At 35.9% G+C, this 21,040-nt stretch overlaps 1 protein-coding gene across 1 annotated transcript in view; it reads left to right on the top strand.

Annotated features, from left to right (window-relative positions):
- LMBRD1 (LMBR1 domain containing 1) overlaps window positions 1-21,040 on the top strand; it is a 181,967-nt gene that overhangs the window by 30,732 nt on the left and 130,195 nt on the right. The window contains exons 4-5 of the mRNA XM_051997214.1: window positions 6,645-6,742; window positions 7,534-7,601. Of these exons, the coding sequence (XP_051853174.1) occupies window positions 6,645-6,742; window positions 7,534-7,601 (166 nt within the window). The remainder of the gene's footprint in view (window positions 1-6,644; window positions 6,743-7,533; window positions 7,602-21,040) is intronic.

Raw genomic sequence — 21,040 nt, 5'->3', positions numbered from 1 at the left:
TTATCAAATGCTTTTTCTGCATCTATTGAGATGATCATATGGTTTTTGTTTGTTTGGTTATTGATATAGTCAATTATGTTAATAGTTTTCCTAATATTGAACCAGCCCTGCATTCCTGGTATAAATCCTACTTGGTCATGATATTGTAAATTCTTGAGGACAGAAAAGAGTCAAGAGGTCTACTCTCTTGTTTATCTTGCTAACAATTTATAACCTTAGAGCAAATAGTCCTCAGTCTTAATGGGTCAAAGGGGGATTTACAGCTAAGGGGATTGAGATGGAACAGTTAAGGAAACTGAGACAAGGGAAACTAGTGCAGGGAAACTGAGTCAGGACAGTTAAAGAGAACTGTGGCATAATATTCCACACTCTCTCCTAAATATTCAAACCTTTGAATCTTAGCACCTTCCTGTAGATACCCAGGAGGTCTTTGACCCACCCTGTGTAAAGCAAATGAGCAAAAATAAAACTAGAAAAATGTAAGGACTCATATGGCAAGAGCAAGTCTCTCCCTGATAACTCCAAAGTTAACAGCTGTACAAAGGCTCCCTTGTTGCAAGCATGTCAGGTCCTCTACAGTTCTGGAGCACCATCTCAGCCAGAGAATCCAGTTTGAGATGGACAGTTAGGTCTGTGGTCATTTGTGCACTTAACTCAGTCTCTGCTTACAGAGAAGCAGGGCCAAAGGCTCAAGCCCATTCAGAAGGGCAGATCTCTCCAGGGGAGAAGAGTGAGGCTGTAGTAGCTCCACCAGTCCCCACCCAGACAGACAGGGCTGCAGAAAGGATCAGATTGCAGAGCAGATTACGCACAGTTAGACTATCACGGCAGGCAAATCCCAAACTTTTTAGGTGCCTGATATCAAACAAGGTCCTTTGAAATGCTGAGGTATTAATTAATGAACTGGGGTTACAGGAATGGAAAAACAGATCAGAGAGACTGCCAGTGTCAGGACAGGTGTCTGATTTCTAAAACTTTTCTAAAAAAATAATAATCCCAAAAACTGAGTCTGCCAGGGCAATTTTAACAAAATAAGGGATTCTAAAACTAAAGCATCCAAATTCAATCTGAACTAGTTTGAGAAAGAGGGTGGGGCAGAAATGCCTAAGGCGAAGTGAATAGGAGTTAGGGGTTCCCATTCTTTCTGGTATTTTGAAGAAAAATATACCAATTTCCCCAATGTTCTATCTCTACCTCCCCTTTTTTTTTTCTCACGGAAAGGAATTATCAAATGACCATTCCCCATATAAATCCCAAGAAAGAATCAAAATCCCTATACATAACAGACTAGTACAATAGCATTTCCTTAAAAGCCCTTAAACATAACAGCAATAATTACATAGTTTTAACAAATCCCATCCCAAATCTTAAACACACAGTAATAGATGATCTAGGCAAGGTTTAACAGTCAGTCATCAAACATTCCCAAAGTCCCTTATATCAGTCCCTTATATCAGTACACTAGATGCAGGGTCCAGTCCATGGTCTCATTTAAAAAAAAACTGCTGCTTCAGGCTGTGAAGTGATAGGAGTCTCTTATTCCATGCAGAGTGAGTGTATCATGCTGACGATCAAAGCTGATCTAGGTTCCAGAAGCAAGCCAATATCTGTAATTTGACCAAAATCTAGAACAAAACCACAAATCTAACACATAAAGATTAGATCAGTCACAGATAAAAAAAACTCAGTTCACCAAACTGTTGCAAAACACAAGGAGGCCAGAATAAATTGGCCAACAGTTTCCTATGTGAAGAGATGAGTTTGCTTTACAGACCAAGCAAACCTGTGCACTCCCAAGTTGTAACATCAGTGAGGTCTCACAGACCTCTGTTAATTGTCCTCTTATGTAGAAACTTTAAAGAAACAAAACACAAATATCCAGTAACAGACAGATGACCAGGCATTTAGGATACTATGATTACATATAACCAGACTGAAAATAGCAAGGTATGACATAATTGAATTGCATTAACAGTTATATTGACCATTGCTCTGATCAGAGAGATCAGTTACAGAAGGAAAAAATGCAAGAACATAACTATAACATAACATAAGCAGTTGAGTTTTAACTGCTTTTCAATTGTCCCAGTAACTGTCAGAGGGTGGAGCTTTAAAACTCCCAAATAGCATTAACTAATTAACTCTAAGCCCAAGAAAATTTCCCCCAATAACAAATTCCATTAATCAAATTTCTGATAACTCCTAAACAAAGATTTATCATAACTTTACAGTAATAACAGAAAGAAATTTTGTTTCAATAAGTTCACAACTTAGAACAAATTATCATATCTAGGTAGATGTTACATAAATGAACATTATACATACAAATCATTTTGCTTTTAAAATACCCAATACATAGAAAAACATCCCTAATTGCATATTGTCCATAACAGAAACATTTTCAAAAGGACAAAGAAAAAAACTATTATTTTCAGAGGCCCTTTAAATAACCCCAGGATGACCCAATACAATCAATTTAAACTTATACAAAAGACCCAATTCCACATAAAGAATTCAAGAAGGTTTTCAACATAGCAATTAAACTTTTAGAAATACTTGTACCAAAGTATGAATCACATTTATGACCATATTCCTCAACCAAGAAAACTTTTATATATCAAGAACAAATACTCAATTAATTAATCTAAAAGTAAGCATGCCCTTAAAAATCACAGTTTGCTGAATTGGCCGTAATCAGATAAGAAAAAAATGTCAGAAACATAGAGAGGATAGGGGAGGAGAAGATTCCATGTGGCCACCCTTCCCCCACTCCTGCCCCTTAGGAGAAAAAAAAAACCTTTCCTCAGATTCCCCATTCAATTTCCTACAAGGGGATCCTTTTCAAGATTTAACCCATCAGTTTCTCAACGGTCAGGTTTCTTCCCAAATCCACCCATTTCCAACTTTGTCTTTCTCCCTGACTACATACTTGAACAATCTCCTTAAAAGAACTTTCCTACCAGATGCTCCTTTGGTAAAGTAGCAGAAGGCAGTGGAGGTGGGTGGCTCCCTCCCCCACCTCTTCACCTACTCCTAAAAGTCTTTCTCCTTCCTAAAACCATGCAAACCTCTAATTTCCCCTACAAATCAGTCCTTCCTAAATCACCTGCATTCCTCTTTCCTTTTCCCTTCAAAAATCTGTAAAATTCACACTATAGTGAATAGCCCAAACCTCCACAAAACCCACACATGCCCAGCAGAGCTGGATTTAAAGTATAACTTATATTAACAAATAACTCAATATATTTCAGAAGGTAACAAACTGAATCAAACTAAATACAAATACAGCTGTTTTTAAAAGTCCCCCCTCTTCCTTCCCCCCTTCTCCTTACCTCCCCCCCCCTCCCAAAACACATTTCTTCTAACAGCTATTAGCATCTTATCTCCAGAGCTTTTTATTGCCCAGGCCAGGCTAAGCTTGAATTTTATTGCTCTTTACTCTAGTAGTTTTTCCTTAAAAAAGTTTAAAATCACAAGCAAATTTTCCTTAATCATTGTTCTTAAAACTTAACAAAGCTCTTAAATCGGCAAACAGACTAGGGTTTTTTCCAGGACTCCACCCCGGGAGAGAAGTTTGTTTCACTTTGAATTCCCTTTTTTTTCCTTCCAGAATCCAAAGGGGCTTCTGTGAATGACCAAGCCCATTTAGTGCTTTTCTCTGCCTTCACAGAGAATGCCTAGATATTTCATTCAAACTTCTTTTCTTTAAATGTTAGCATACTGCTCTCCTATATATATTTAACTTTACCAAACTTTCAAATCCCTTTCAATCTATTTTTTATTCATTCCCTTTTTTTATTTCTTCCTTTCTCTCCCTTTTCTTCCTTTTTCTCACAAGCTGCTACAGTCAGCCAGAGACAGAGAGAAGGAGAGAGAAAGATTTTTCAAACTTCTTGATATTTTCTAAGCCTGCAACACAGAGGCTGAATTCTTATCTCTTACAAGCTTGCTAACTTTTAACACAGACACACACAGACAAATGTGGAGCTCCATTTTACTAAGCACAGTTGTGACGTTGTTCTTAAAAACTTTTCCAACTAACAAAACAGACAGACAAATCACACAGAACATAGAACACACATCACACAAACCTACACAGTTCCAACATTAAACAAACATATAACACATACCCAGAGGATATTTTCCAGCATCCCAGAAAATACCTGTCTCAGAACTTTTAAACCCCTTGGTATTATTCTGAGACCACAGGTTGCTAGCAACAGACCAGACCAGAACCAGAACCAGAACCAGATGGTACCCCAAAAGGTACCTAGACAGACTTACTCTCCCAAATGCTGAACCGATTTCGTTGTCCATTGTAGGCCAGACTGAGGCTGAAAAATTGCTTCCTTTTCCATCCAGAGTGCTGATTTTTTTCCAAGGAATAGACCAAAATCCTGAGCCTCCTCCAGCCTAGGTGGAGACAGAGAGGTTTCTAATCTCTAATCCAGTTCTCAGTTTCTATTATCTCGGGGGAACCTCCAAAATGTAATGCTGGAGAAACTGAGGCAGGAGAGAGATTAGAGAGTTTTTAATATTTTATTAATGGGAGAGTAAAATTGACTGGACAGGATTCTCGTCTCAAATTATCCAGTCAGACAGATTTAAAGATATACTGGGACCAAGGAATCCATGTTGGTCCTAGGGCTGGAGGAGACTGTTATCCCAAAGAATCCAGCCTCTAGCCTCCAGCTGTCAGCCTCCAGCAATGAATGGAGGATCCCCAACTTCTTAAATACCTTTTCTCTAAACAAAGGAAGGGGTAAGAAGTGAGGGAAAACCTCTTATCAGGATAGGGAGGCCATAAATCCTAGAAAACCCAGAGACAGGATGTTTGAATACAAAGAAGTAAAGATATCAGTGAGGTATCTTGGAATATTTTAAAGGGATATTGTAAATTCTTGAGGACAGAAAGAGTCAGGAGGTCTACTCTCTTGTTTATCTTGCTAATAATTTCTAACAATTTATAACCTTAGAGCAAATAGTCCTCAATCTTAATGGGTCAAAGGGGGATTTACAGCTAAGGGGATTTGAGATGGAACAGTTAAGGAAACTGAGACAAGGGAAACTAGTGCAGGGAAACTGAGTCAGGACAGTTAAAGAGAACTGTGGCATAACACTTTAACTACTCTTTGGAATGTCCTAAAGTGAATATATCCAGAAGCTAAATTTCTTATCTTCCTTCTGTAACTCTTTCATCTTTAAGACTTTTCTCATTTTGTCAGAGATACTACCCCTCCTTTCAGTGAATCAAAATTAAAGCCTACATATCATTTGGAACTCATTTTTGTTCCCTCAGATAGTCTTTTATTAAATCTTATTGCTTCTACTTACACAACATCACTTCTGTACATCCACTCACATAGCACCTGTCTTTGATGCAGGTCCTTTTCTCATCAGACCTGGAGGTTTTGCTGTGCTTCAGTTCTCTTTTATTGTCCTAATTGTTCTGCAACACTGCTAATAGTGATGATTCAGATAAGGAGAAAGACCTTCTATCTTAGACATCATCAGAATGTGGGGTACCTCTCCTCATTCTATAACCCCAATTTATCAGATGTCACCTGTGCCTCCCCCCACCCTGTCAGAACCGGATTGTTAGTCCCATGTTCCCCCTTCCAGTGCTCTGACTCTGCCCCTGCCTCAGTTTACCCCTGTGTCTGAACCCCATGTATACATATGTCATTGAGAACTCACATTGTTGGCTGGATTCTTGGAGACGATAGTCTCATTCAGCCCTGAGACCAAACCATGTTTCCATTTGGTCCCAGTAAATCTCTCTCTTTCAAATAAATTATTAAAAACTCTGTAATCTTTATCTTGCCTCAGTTTCTCCAGCATTACAGTTTAAGGTACATCAAGTTCTGATTTGTTTCCTTGACTCAAGTCTTTTCCTGCTCTGTTCCATTCACTCAGCTTCCAGAGTGATCTCCCTGAAGCACAGGCTTAATTATATATCTTTCCTTTTCTCCTTGATTTCTCCCTTTCCTTGTTACCTCCAGGATGAGATATAAAATCTTTACTCTTTCCTACTATCTAATCATCATCTTTACTTCACACTTTCTACTTTTTATTCAATTTTATTCCCCTCTGTGATTCTGTGACTCTGGGCTTTTATACTGTTCCTTGTATACAATACTTCTTGTTGAGTCTTTGCATTGACTTGAGTCTTTGCACTGACTGTAAACTCTACCCCCTCCCCCTCATTCTTGGATTTCAGCTCCCTTGGTTTTATTCAAGAGTCAGTACATTCTTTCTTTTGCCTTTCCTGCTCTTTGATCTCCTAGTGTCTTTTCTCTATTATCTACAATTTATGGTATGTAACTTGTTTGTACTTAGTTGTTTGCATATTGTCTTCCCTATTAGAATGTGAGAGGCATTGTTTTTATTTTTCTTTTTATTCCTACCACTTAGCACAGTATCTGGCACAGATTAAATGCTTAATATATTCTTGTTGATTCTGATGATGCTGATGTTGGAAGAGGAAGGTTAATGAGAAACTCCCATATGAATGCAGCAGTGAAGATGCCATAGAAATTTGTTGTAATTTAGGGAATCTATTTTATATAATCTATCATAATGTGCAGTTAAATTATCAGTTCATTTTCCCCTAAGGTCATTGAACCTTTTTGCTTTGTTCACAGCTTTATATTCCGTAATATTATTTTGTGTATTTTTGTGGATACCATTTGTCTACTTTTATTATGAAGAGAAGGAGGAAGATGATAGTAGTAGATGTACTGTAAGTATTCCATTTTATTCAGATTTTTAAGTTTAGGAAAAATTACCTAAGAATAAGAATGTGGATGATATTCTTCCTTATATTCATTCTCCTTTCCACTAAATGAAAAAAATATAAAGAGCTTAAGTGTCAGAGGAAAAATGAAAAAGTAGACTTAATACTATTTATGCTGTTTTTCCATTGTTAAAATTCCTGAGCTTAATCAAATAAAAACTTAAAATTTTCGAGGAGCATTTTATTATTCTCTTACTCTCAATTTTTACTAAGGCTTGCATGGTAGATATTGCTAACTTGTTTTATAATTGCAAGGTTTAGATATTCTAATTGTCATTAAGGTTATTATTATGTTAGATAAAACTTTGAATATAATGATCACTTGGTTTCATTCAAAATGCTTAATGTTCCATTTTGCATCACATAAAATTTGATTGTTGTTTTTAATTCAAAAAGTAGGGAAAGGAAAGGAAGAAAATTAGTGAATTTTTCTTGCTCTAAAGAGAAAGATCTGTCTTTAAGAATTTTACTGAAATATCCCATAGAGCACTGAAAGATGGGAATTTAGGCATTACAGTTCACATAAACACCTAACTGTCCAACAAAAAATTTAAGACTAGAAGGGCATAATTTGCAAAAAAATGTATTTAAGGTAATATATTCCCAGTTTAAAAAAAAATTGAATCTTTAAGTCTTGAAAATGAACAATGTGCCATTTTGGAATTAAATGTGTTTTGACAATTACTTTGTAGAGTTAAAGTGTCTCCCAAATCTTAAATTGTTTCTTTTTTATCTAGCAAATTAAAACAGCCTTCAAATACACTTTGGGATTTGCTGTCATTTGCTCACTTCTTCTTTTGGTTGGGTAAGTATTGTCACTTGTATAAATGATACTAACATGTTTCATCATTTTTGGGCTTCTTTGAGAGATTATATGTTAATTCTGACACTTGATAGGTATGCAGTCTTGGATAAATCACTGAACAACTTTGAGTGTATTTCCTTAGCTGTGAATCAGTTTCTAAAATTTACCTGAAATAACTTACCTCAAAGTCAGGAAGACCTAAGTTCAAGTTTTACCTCTGATTCACTGACTTAGAGAACCTAGATGAGTCATTTGCCTTCTTAAGGCAAAAACAATTTTCTTAAGACTCTGCATTATTTGGGACATTTTGGGACCTTTCTGTACCAGTGAAATGCCAAGATTCAAAAAAATGATTGTCTTCAAAGAGTTACTGTAAGTAAAACACTTTAGAGTTTGTAAAGTGCATTGTTCATGCCATTCAAAAAATGTCCATACCACTTTTATTCCCTTTTCATTGGAGCACAATTTTCTTACTTTAATTTTAAAAATGAGAAAGTATTCTATTGGGAAATTTTTTTGTCTTGTTATTTATCTTGAATTGTTATTAATTTTCTGTACTTTTATTATGGTTGGTTTTGCTGTAAAATACCTCTTGCTTAGCAAATTACAGTAAAATTGCAAAAGGAAATAAAGTAGGGAGAAAGGGTAATATAGTGGGAAAAGCATTGAACTATTTGATTTTGTACAAGTTACCTTCTTGGACTTTGGTTTTCTTATTCTTAATGTGAGAGTGTGATATCTCTGATCCTTTCCAGTTTAACTTTAAGTTTATTTTTAATATACATTGCTTTATGAATCATGTTGGGAGAGAAAAATCAGAGCAAAAGGGAAAAACTATGGCAGAGATAAAGAACAGAAAAAAGAAGTGAATAGTTGATTTACATTCAGTCTCTTTAGTTTTTTTTCTGGATGTAGATGGCATATTCTATCTAAAGATCCAAAGTGCTTTAGACACTGAACCACTGAGAAGAACCAAGCATTTCATAGTTGATCATTGCACAATCTTGCTGTTATTGTATACAATGTATTCCTGGTTATGCTTGTTTCACCCAGAATCAATTCATGTAAATCTTTCCAGGCCTTTCTATAATAAGCTTGTTCATCAGAACAATAAGATTCCATTACCTTCATGTATCACAACTTATTCAACCATTCTCTAATTGATGGTCATCCACTCCTTTTCCAGTTCTTTGCTACCACAAAAAGAGCTGCTATAAACATTTTTGCACATGTAGGTCCTTTCCCCTCCTTTATAATTTCCTTGGGATATAGACCCAGTAATGGCACTGCTGGATAAAAGGATATGCACAGTTTTATAACCCTTTGAGCATAGTTCCATATTGCTCTCCATGTTGGTTAGATCATTTCATAATTTCACCAACAATGTATTAGTGTCCCAGTTTTCCCACACTATCTCCACCATTATCTTTTCCTGTCATTTTAGCCAATCTGAGAGGTGTGAGATAGTACCTCAGAGTTGTCTTAATTTGCATTTCTCTAATCAAGAGTGATTCAGTTTGTGATTGGATGGGACTTGTAGAGTCAAACCAAGCAGAAATCATCTCATGTATATGTTCACATACACAGTAATGCATTACACTTATTCAACAATCTCAGATATGTGAAACCTGATGAACTAAATAATTAATGCATTGAAGTAGAGACCCTTCCTTAGAATCTGTTTTTCCTTTAGATGCAATTCCAACAAGTTTTAATATCTTTTTTTTTTCTAGGCAATAAATCATCAGAAAATATGTATATGTATGGGGAAGAGCACAATTAGAAGCAAGCCTACTGATAGGAGAAAGTGACAACTCTGTGAAAATAAGCAAAAAGAGATCAAAAGCATGTGTTTATAGTTTTTAGCTAAAGAATCAGAATGCACTTCTGAGGATAATAGTTTAGGACAATAAGTACAATAGGAATTTAGAAAACTGTAAGAGATCATTGTGAGATAGAATAGCTAAGGAACACTTCAGTGTAGCTGAGATTTGAGTATAAGTGAAGAAAAAAATTATTGGTTTGAAACCTGGAAGGCAGGTAGGTATGGTACAGTGTGGATGGTGAGTCAGGCCTAGAGTCAGGAAGACTCATCTTCCTGAGTTCAAATCCAACCCAGATACTTAATAGCTATGTGACCCTGGGCTGTTTGCCTTGTTTTCTTCCTCTGCCAAATGAGCTGGAGAAGGAAAGGGCAAATCATTCCATTTTCTTTGCTAAGAAAACTCCATTTGGTGTCATGAAGTGTTGGACATGACTAAAACTGACCAATAGTAAGAGAAGAAATGAGAACAAATATATAGAGAAAGACATAAACATAAACAGTGTTCTTCTCTAGGGGGTGCTCATCCTGAAGACACACTTCTAGCCATGAAATTCACATTGCAATTGGATTTGTGGATATTCAGGAGGACTAAGAGATTCGGTGTAAGGGTTTGCCAAACTTTCTTTTCAGGGCTGATTTTCAAGGTCGATACCTTTGGTATTTACCTTTCACCCACCTCTCATGTGTGGTTCCAAGAATTTGTAGCATGTGCAGTGGTCATACTTTGATAAACTGTCTTGACAGATGGGCTTCAAACTCATTGGTGAATTAGAGAGATGTCTATCCCAAACATAAGATTTCCCCTAGTGGAATGGGAGTGTGGGAACAATTTGTTTCAGTGGTCATGATAGTGACTGAAGTGGGCACTGTGGGATGCTTAGAGCTAGACATTGAAGAGCTAGACCAAGGTCATCCACTGTGTTTTGGAGTCATTGCCAGCCATCCTAACTTTTGTCTTGCCATTGAACTTGACTTTGGAAATAAGCTTGTACAATTCTGCTTTACTTAAATCCAGCTTGTCTAAGTTAGTACGTCACTCTGTGACACCATTGGTCCTCTAAAGTGAAGGACAAGCAACACTTTCTTAAAATGAAATGTTATCGTTACAGTAATACTTAAGAGGAAATCTGGTATTGTGGCTGGAGAGCTGGTCTTGGATGTAGGAAGTGCTGATTTCCAGTCCCACTGGTGACACAATGACTATGTGACTTCACCTCTTAGTGCTATAGGCACTAGCCCTTTTGGTGTGGTTGTTGCATGTTGCCCCTCCATTAGAATATGAGCTCTTTGAAGTCAGGGACCACGTTTTTACATTTTAAAAAATTCATCATACTTAGCACAGTGCTTGTAAATTCTTGTTGATTTGCTTTTGATTCAAAATACGTTAAATGCTCTTTTTGTTTAAATCGGATTTTTTTTTAAATTTTCTAGCAGTATGCTACTAGAAAATAAATACGTTTTTCATCTTATTAGTAAATTTTATAAGTAGTTCTGCCATTTTACAAATGTAAAAAGTAGGGGTTTTTTGTTTGTTTTTTTTCCTTGCTAACTGAGGTTTGGTTATATCTAAAGTAATACTGTTTAAATTATTTATTACACACAAAATTCTTCAATCATGTTTAAATTTAAATTATTCATCTTATTTCCTGGAAGCAGTATGGCTCATATTGAAGGTGACATATTCATAGCTTTCTTATAATTTGCCTGTAAATAAATGATTTATAACTGCTAGTAAAAACAGCACCTGACTTTATGGTAATGATAGTGAGTTTGATTCTAGCCAAGTTCAGTCTCTAAAATGATAATGTGAGGGGATACCTTTAAGACCTTATAGGTTGATAGGTTTGAAGCTCACTATATTTTTCATTCCTCATCTCCCTCTTCCATCTACTGAAATTTAGCTTTTTCCAAGATAATGCGGAAAGAATGCTGCACTTGGAATCAGAAGATCTAGATTTCTATTTTTTCCTATATTTCTTGAACCTTTTTCAACCCTTTTCACTTACTATCTGTGTGACCTTGGGCAAGTCATTTAATCACTGTTTGCTCCAGTTTCCTTAGTTGTAAAAAAGTCTAATAGTACCTACCTTGCACAATTATTTTAAGGATCAAATGCTAAGTCCCATTCTATAAAAAGGAGATAAAAACATTTGCTTTGTTCTACTGCATTATCTGGTGGGTCAAGTGAGATTATAGATATTTAAGTATTTTATATATTATTAAAATCCATGTTAAAATGAGGAATAAGTTGGGTTGTATAGTCCTTGGGCAAGTCATTTAATCACTGTTTGCTCCAGTTTCCTTAGTTGTAAAAAAGTCTAATAGTACCTACCTTGCACAATTATTTTAAGGATCAAATGCTAAGTCCCATTCTATAAAAAGGAGATAAAAACATTTGCTTTGTTCTACTGCATTATCTGGTGGGTCAAGTGAGATTATAGATATTTAAGTATTTTATATATTATTAAAATCCATGTTAAAATGAGGAATAAGTTGGGTTGTATAGTCTATATTTTGAATAAAAGAAAAACTTCAGATTTAAGCATTTTGGAAAACGTGGGAAAATATAAGTACCTATATTTTGAAAGAATTATTGTAAAAGTTATCTTTGTAAATTTGGTTTAAATGATAATAAATATGAAAGTACATGTATCATGTACATTATTTCATTTAAAACTGACAACAATCTTATGTGAGGTACCATTTGTGGTATTTTTGTCAGGGAAGGAAACAGAGAATTAGAGAAATGAAGTGACTTCCCTATGGCCATATGGCCTGTAAGTGTTGACATTTGGGTCTCTTTTTTGACTTCAAGTCCAGCACTGAATTATGTTGAAGACTTACCTAAAGGAAATAGATTATATTAAATTTTTCCTATTAGGACTGTGTCATTTCCAAAAAAAAATATGTTATAATCTGTCTGAACCTTTATTGTAAACTTTTATTGCCTACAAATTGTTCTAGCTTTTGATTTTAACATTATTACTATGTTTCTAATTAGTCAAGAAAGGCATAATAGAGTTGAGGGACTGGAAAGATTGAATTTTTTGTGTGTGTGAAGTCTTTTTAGGTCAACTCTTTCTAATTCTAGTTACTTTGGTTATACCTTGTGTTATGCATTAAATCATATTCTTGTGTCTCAATTTAGATAAGCCTTCTAATTCTGTAAATGATGATTTCAAGGTTATCACAAAAAGGTTTATTTCTGTTTGAGAACTGTAGCCTTTGTCTTAATTTTTCACTACCCCAAATCAACAGATTAGCTGAAAGAAAAGAAAGTGAGACATTTACAGAATATGGCTAAGAAACAACTGAGTTTTCATTTATATATGACTCACCAGCAATAGAGAATAATTGGTGTGTTTGCTATGAAACTTTTACAAGATATCTGAAAAAAACTTAGGGGTTATGAAGTCTTAAGTAGGATGAGAAATTTGGGGTCATGTATGATATTTTCATTGCTACTTTCATTTGTAGTTTGAGAATTGAAGAAAGAAAGGAAAGTATGGAATATAAGCACATGATTGCAAAGATGTGTTTCCTAAACTGTTCCTTAAGTCTTAAATTTTTTCCAACTTTCAGTGTTTATCAAAACCTGATTCTTTAAGAAGACTGTCCTTAGACATTCATTATTATTCAGGTTGTTCCTTCTGTCACGTTGCTTGCATACTAGGCCAGAAAGAGGAATTTATATTATTTTTTTCATTTTCACTTTTAGACACTCTTCTTCTTCCTATTATTGTGTCTTTCTTCCTTTGCCAAGACAGGACATTTTAACTTGTGTTCTTTGTAATGCCAGAGAAACTGAGACAAGATAGAGATTAGAGAGTATTTAATATTTTATTTGAAAGGGAGAGGTTTACTGGGACCCAATGGATCCATGTTTTGGTCCCAGGGTTGAATGAGACTATCGTCTCCAAGAATCCATCAAACAATGTGAATTCTCAATGACATATATACACGTGGCTCAAACACAGGGGTTAGACCAAGGCAGGGGCAGAGTCAGGGTGCGGAGAGTGGGAACACGGCACTAACAGTCCGGTTCTGACAGGGTATGGGAAGCCGCAGGAGATGGGGATGACGTAATAGGGGGGAGATGGCAAGAGACATCTTGATAAGAAGGTATCTAATATTCTGATAGCTTGGGATGGAGAGAGGCATTCTGGTTTTCTAAAATATAAGGTCTTTTATCTTTATCAAATATTCTGATGATTAAGAGGGAGGGATGGTTTTGCAAGATTGAGCAGAACAATTAGGAACTGAGGCAGGACAATTTAGGGAGACTGAGTTAGGATAATTAGGGAAACTGAGTCAGGATAATAAAAGAGAACTGTGGCACAACATTCCATACTCTCTTCTGAATATTCAAATCATTGAATTACCTTCCTCTAGATAGGTCTTAGCACCATAATTTTGACCCCCTATGTAAAGCAAATAAACCAAAATAAAACTAGAAAAATGTAAGGACTTATGGCAAGGACAGGTCTCTCCCTGATAACGCCAGAGTTAATCAGCAATACACAAAGACTCCCTGTTGCTAGCATGTCAGATCCTCTGCAGTTGGGGAGCATCTCAGCCAGAGAATCCAGTTTGAGATGGACACTTCACTGCTATAGGGAGTAGCAGTGCTCATCACACTCCTGCTGCCCATCTTAAGTGGGGTACCCCAAGTCTATCAGGGTCTCCAAAAAGGGGAAAAAGTGGGGCCTTTCTCCTCTCAATAGAATAGTAGCTGCTACTAAGATCCAAATTTCTGAGCAGATTATGCACAGTTAGACCAAAGCAAGCAACCCTGAATTTTTAGAGGCCTAATACCAAGCTGCAAGGTCCTTTGAGAATGCTGAAATACTAATTAAGGAACTGGGGTAACAGGAATCGAGAAACAAATCAGAGAGACTGCTAGTCCCAAGACAGGTGTCTGATTTCTGGCTGTTTCTAAAAAATAATCCCCAAAACTGAGTCTGTCAGGGCAATTCCAACAGAATAAGGCATTTCAAAGTTAAAACATAACCAGCAAATCTTAGTCCAGGAAATTTTAAGCAAGGAGTAAAAACAAAAAGGACTGTTAGTTTCCCCAATTTTTCTATCTCTTCCGCCCCCGCTTTTTTTTTTTTTTCTCATGGAAAGGAATTATTAAATAACCATACCACATATAAATTCCAAGAGTGAATCAAAATTCCTAAACATAATAGAGTAGTACAGTAAGTTTCTTAAAAATCCCTCAAACATACCGCAATAGTTACACAGTTTTAACAAATCTGAAACACACAGTAACAGATGACCCAATCAGGGTTCCTAAATTCCCCATATCAGTCCATCAGGGGTGAGGGACGAAGCCTCATTCAAAACTGCTTCAGGCGGGGCACAAGCAGGAGACTCAGGCTATGCAGGGGATATGTGTGGTGTGACATGCTGGCAATCAAAGCTGATCTAGGCCCAGAAGCAAGTCAATACCAGTAATTTGACCAAAATCTAGGACAAAAAAACCCCACAAACCTAACAAAGGTTAGAATAGCCTGAGATAGAAAGACTAGTCCACAATGACTGTGAAGATGTGGAGAGGCCCAATTAGATCATCCAGCAGCTTCTTATGTGAAGAGATGCTTGTCTCACAGGCAGAAGACTGTCAGATATAGTTCCCATAAATAAATAGCAATTAGGTCTCACTGTACTAATTGTCCTCTCATTCTTTAGAAACCTTTAAAAACCTGAATATCCATAGACACAAATATTCAGTAACAGATAGATGACCAGGATAAATATTCATTTGCCAAGTATTTAGAATATAATGATTACATATAACTAGATTGGAAACATCAAGGTATGACATATAACCAGATTGGAAATAGCAAGGTATGATATAATTAAATTGAATTAACAGTTTCTATTGATCATGGCTCATAGAAATCAGTCATAGGAGGAAAAAAATGCAGGGACACAACTATACCATAACTATACCATAATATAAGCAGTTAAAACTCAACTTTTAGCAAAACAGGATGAAATACCTTTAATTCATTTTTACTCCAGTTAATTGTCCCACTAACTGTTAGAAGGTAGAACTTTAAAACTCCCAAATAGCATTAACTATAAGCCCAAGAAATTTTACTTCCAATAACAAATCCCATTAACCAAAGTTTCAGATAAAGCCTGAAGGAGGGGGCCTCCACTGAATGGAAACACAATGAGCCCAGTTCCCTCTGCCTCACCCAATTTCTTTTCCACATGCAAATTTTCCTTCTAGTCTCTCCTAAATTGCCTTCAAAACTATTAAGATTACTATACATTGGATAGTTAAATGATTCCATAAAACCCACATGTCCAGCAGAGCTGGATTTAAAGCATAAATTACAATGTTATAATATAGGTAACAAATCCCAAACTAAACTAAATCAGCTTTTTTTAAAAAAGAATTTTGGGTTTTTCTTTTGCCTGAGTGTTCTTCTGACAGCAATTAACATCTTTCTTATTTCTAGAGATTTATTGTCCAGCCCAGAGTAAGCTTGAATTTTATTGCTGTTCCCCTTTAATCTATTAGCAGACTGCTTCTCAAGAAAAAAAACAACTAAACTTTTCTTTTTCCTCTTTAGTAATAAAGGTTTCAATATTCAAACAAATTCCATGATATTATACTCAGAATAAACAAATCTAGCACTCACAGGCAATAGTAAAATTATTTCCCACAATTTCAGAATCATCCTAAAATTCCTAATCAAATGTTTTCTCCTGACTGGTTTTCAATCAGATAAGGTTTTATTGCCCTTTACTCTAATAGGCTTTGGAAATCTGTTTCAAAGAAAAAACTGTCAGCCAGTTTAAAAAATGCTTACAAATTAGTGCAACAAGTTAAAAGTTTAAAATCACAAGCAAATTTTATACTAAGTACAGTTGCAGCATTGAAATAACCAATTCCCAAATTTCTTAATCATTGTTCTTAAAATTTTAGCAGAGCTCTTAACCAACGGAACAGACAAGTCACACAGAATACAGAACATCCAAACTGTTGAGACTGCGCAGTTACAACATTTAACTCACATAATCAGAGTGCCCAAAAAGGTGCTCAGAATCAGATCAGACAGATGTCTTAAATGACACCCAGAATGCCATACTGCATCCAGTGGGCACTACTCAGAATTTAACACCCGTTGGTGTCCTGTAATTCTGAGATGCTAGCACAGACAGAACAGGTAAACAAATCAGATTATGTCCTAAAACAGACATCCAGACTTACTCTCCTGTGGTTGAAATGAAGGTGTCCATCTTCAGGCATTAGGCAGGATTGTGGCTGAAAATTGCTCTTTTCCCCAGAGACTGTGGAAAAAATCCAGAGGACCATCCTCTCCAGACCAAGAACTAAGATCTCCAGCTGCCTCAAGGACCAAGGCAGAGACCCGAATGTCTCTATTCTCTAATCCTCCTCTCATTTTCTAATATCTTGGTGGGAAATCTCCAAAATGTAATGCCGGAGAAACTGAGGCAAGATAGAGATTAGTGAATATTAAATATTTTATTTGAAAGGAAGAGATTTAGTGGGACCAAATGGATCCATAGATTGGTCCCAGGGAGACTATTGTCTCCTAAAATCCAGCAAACAATATGCGTTCTCAATGACATATTTAAATGTGGCTCAGACACAGTGTAGACTGAGACAGGGGCAGAATCAGGGTGCTGAGAGCAGGAACATGGGACTAACAATCTGGTTCTGACAGGGTGAAGGGAGCCATAGGAGATGGGGATGACATCTTGATAAGAAGATATCTAATATTCTGATAGCTTGGATTAGGGAGAGGCATTCTGGTATTCTAAAATATAAGATCTATTATCCTTATCAAATATTCTGACGATTAAGAGGGAGGGATGGTTTTGCAAGATTGAACAGAACAATTAGAAAATGAGGCAGGACAATTTAGGGAGACTGAGTCAGGATAATTAGGGAAACTGAGTCAGTTTCTCCTGTGTTTGAGCCATGTGTATATATGTCATTGAGAATTCACATATTTTTCTAGAAATCTTTTAAACAGTCCTTTTTGTTTTTACTCCTAGCTTAAAATTTCCTGGACTATGATTTGCTGGTTATGTTTTAACTTTGAAGTCCCTTATTCTGTTGGAATTGCCCTGGCAGACTCAATTTTGGGGATTATTTTTTAGAAACAGCCAGAAATCAGATAACCTGTCTTGCGACTGGCAGTCTCTCTGATTTGTTTCTCGATTCCTGTCACCCCAGTTCCTTAATTAGTATTTCAGCATTCTCAAAGGACCTTGCAGCTTGGTATTAGGCCTCTAAAAATTCAGGGTTGCTTGCTTTGGTCTAACTGTGCATAATCTGCTCAGAAATCTGGATCCTAGTAGCAGCTACTGTTTTATTGAGAGGAGAAAGTAATAAAAGAGAACTGTGGCACAACATTCCACACTCTCTTCTGAATATTCAAATCATTGAATTACCTTCCTCTAGATAGGTCTTAGCACCATAATTTTGACCACCCTATGTAAAGCAAATAAACCAAAATAAAACTAGAAAACTATAAGGACTTACGGCAAGGACAAGTCTCTCCCTGATAACCCCAGAGTTAATCAGCAATACACAAAGGATCCCTGTTGCTTAACATGTCAGGTCCTCTGCAGTTGGGGAGCATCTCAGCCAGAGAATCCAGTTTGAGATGGCCAGTTCACTGTGAATTAGGTCTGTGGTCATTTGTGCATTTAACTCAGCCTCTGCTTATATAGGGAGTAGCAGTGCTCAGAACACTCCTGCTGCCCATCCTAAGAGTGGTACCTCAAATCTGTCAGGGACTCCAAAGTGGGGAAAAGTGGGGCCTGCAGTAGCGCCATTGACTCCATGGTGGGACGGATCCTATCAGGTGATACTGACCTCAGACTGTGGATCCAGGATCCAGAAATAAGGCTGGACACGCCATACCAGAATAAAAATTCCTGTGGTACCACCTTTATTGGAGTGGACAGTTGAAGATAACAGAAACCTCAAATTACATTTGAGGAGGGGGCCTCCACTGAATGGGAATACAATCTCTGAACCCAGTGCTTTACATAGGGTGGTCAAAATTATGGTGCTAAGACCTAGCCAGAGGCTTGATGGCATTACTAAATAAGTATTTTAATCAATTTAATCATTAGGAAGTAATACAGGTTGTTGACTTTGTGCTTTTCAATACTTTTATTAATAACTGATCAAAATGTGTCATTTGCGATGACCTGTAGAGCACTACTCTCCTTTAAGATCTCTTTGGGATATAAGGCCAGTAGAAACACTGCTGGATCAAAGAGTATGCACAGTTTGATAACTTTTTCAGCATAGTTCCAAAATGCTCTTCAGAATAGTTGGATCCATTCACAGTTCCACCCACAATGTATAGGTGTCCCAGTTTTCCCACAGATTGATCTGTTTTTGCCAGGTGCTTATCAGAGTAGAAAAACACAGAGACATAAAAACCATAAGTCTTTGGTACTGAATTATGGGGGAAATCTTAACTATTTCCATTTGCAATGTAGTTTAAAATAATTGCAAGTTTTGTTAAAAAACTAATAGATTCTAGGTGTTATGTTCTAGGATGGTCCCTAAATACCCTAGTTATGAAAGTAAAGAGATAAATAAGCTCTTTTTTTTTTTTTTTTTTTTTTTTTTAGTTTTTATATTCAATTTGTATTCTATTGGGAAACTGGGATTCATATATTATAATGAAAACTACACAGATATTTTTCAGAAATGAAATATGTTATGTTTTATTTGAGGGACAGTATGACATTGTGAATAGAGAGTCTAACTTGGAGCTAGGAAAATTCCTTTTCACATGTATTGACTATGTCCCTGGGGGTCAAGTCACTTAATTTTTTAGTGCTTTAGGCAATTGAGAATTTAATTTGCAGAAAACATGCAGACTTGAATTGGTAAAGAGAATTTTCTCCTCTTGTAATTACATAAACCAGTAAAATAGATCCAAATCCTACCTTCCTTCTCCTCTCACTGACACAAAATGTTCCTCTTATTTAATATGGATATGTAGGAGTGAATTATATCATTTGATTTTGGAGAGTGAGAACAGTTTATATGATGAAGGGCCAAGGACAATATTAAATGAGTTGAAGGAGGAGCACAAGTCATGAACACTGAGCAATCTTGTCTACCTATGTAGATGAAATATGGACTCTTGGGATCATAGATTTAGTTGTGGAAGGAACAGGAAACATTTTTCTGTTTTACAGATGAGGCTAAAAGAAGTTAAATATTTTATCAAAATCTTATCAGAGTATCTTATCAAAGTCACATAAGTAGTAAATAGTAAGCCTGAGTTTGAACTCATGTCCTCTGACTCAAATTCAGCTCACTTTTCTCTGATACTGCCTCTTTCCAATGTTTGGTTTGAGTATTGACATTCTGCCAGTTTGGTCTGGGATTTCAAGACCCAAAGGCAGATTCTTACACTCAGTTGATTAACTAATAATATTCGAATTTAGTGGACAGATGACATTGATATTGAAAACTACACATATTTTTCAAAGGTATAGTATTATGTTTTTATTTGTATTCAAATATATATGTGTGTATTATACATGCTTATGTATCACATTTACCTCACTACTAGCCTGGATCTTGATACTGATTCTCCATAGATGTTTTCTTACTTGCTTCTTTGGTTTATGATGCTACCTTTTAATATCACTGTTACATATTTGTTTGAAGCTTTTTCTTGTTATATAATATGAAATACTTATCTATCTAGGTTCTGCCAGATTGCTTTGCATTTTCTTAACAATTATTGAAGAGTGAATCTTTATTCCAAGTGTCTTTGGGTCTTTGGGTTTATCACTGTATCAGTCTGTCAAATGATTTTAAGTGCTTTTTGCCAAGCACTGTTCTGGAAATATAAGTAGAGTAGAAAGATATTCTACTCCTGCCTTGGGACTGAAACATGATTAGACCCTTCTTAATTATGGGTTTTAGAAGGAGCCATCCAATCAGAGGGACAGCCACAGCAGGGAAGAGTACTCCCAACATATGGATCCCAGAATTTGAATGAGGCTTTAGTATGAAGATAAGGGGCATGGTGAAGCTTCAAGATGGTAATGGAAGGTCCAGAATGTATTTTGTACTCTGTTACTATGTATGTTTGCTTCTGTGTATTTTGTAGTTTATCTATTCCATTGACCAAGCTCATTTTTTTTTTAACTTAATCCGAATCATTTTAACAATTAATGCTTTTAAAAATGATTGAAGATGGGTAAGGCAGTGTTCCCTTCCTTCTTACTCTTTTTCAGTATTTCTCTTAAGATTCTTGACCTGTTGTGGTTCTAGAAGAATTTATTATTTTTCTAGCTCTTTAAAGTAATCCTTTGATATGTCAGTGAATTAGTGAAATAATTTAGAGAATATTGACATTAAAATGACATGGCTTACTTATGAGCTTGTAATATCTCCTATTATTTAAATCTATTTTAGTATTTATTGAATTCATATAATTCCTCTGTAGTTTAGTAGATAAACTTCAATTTTTTTACATTCTAGAATTATTTTGATACTTTCTTTAACAATTTTTTTTTTTTTTTTGTCAATTAACAAGTTTATTTTTTTCTACCTTGTAACTCCCTTCTTTGAAAAAAA

This window comes from Antechinus flavipes, chromosome 4 (assembly GCF_016432865.1).
Source record: "Antechinus flavipes isolate AdamAnt ecotype Samford, QLD, Australia chromosome 4, AdamAnt_v2, whole genome shotgun sequence".
Lineage (NCBI taxonomy): Eukaryota > Metazoa > Chordata > Mammalia > Dasyuromorphia > Dasyuridae > Antechinus > Antechinus flavipes.
Note: the sequence above shows the minus strand (reverse complement) of the source record. Positions and strands in the feature narration are given on the sequence as shown.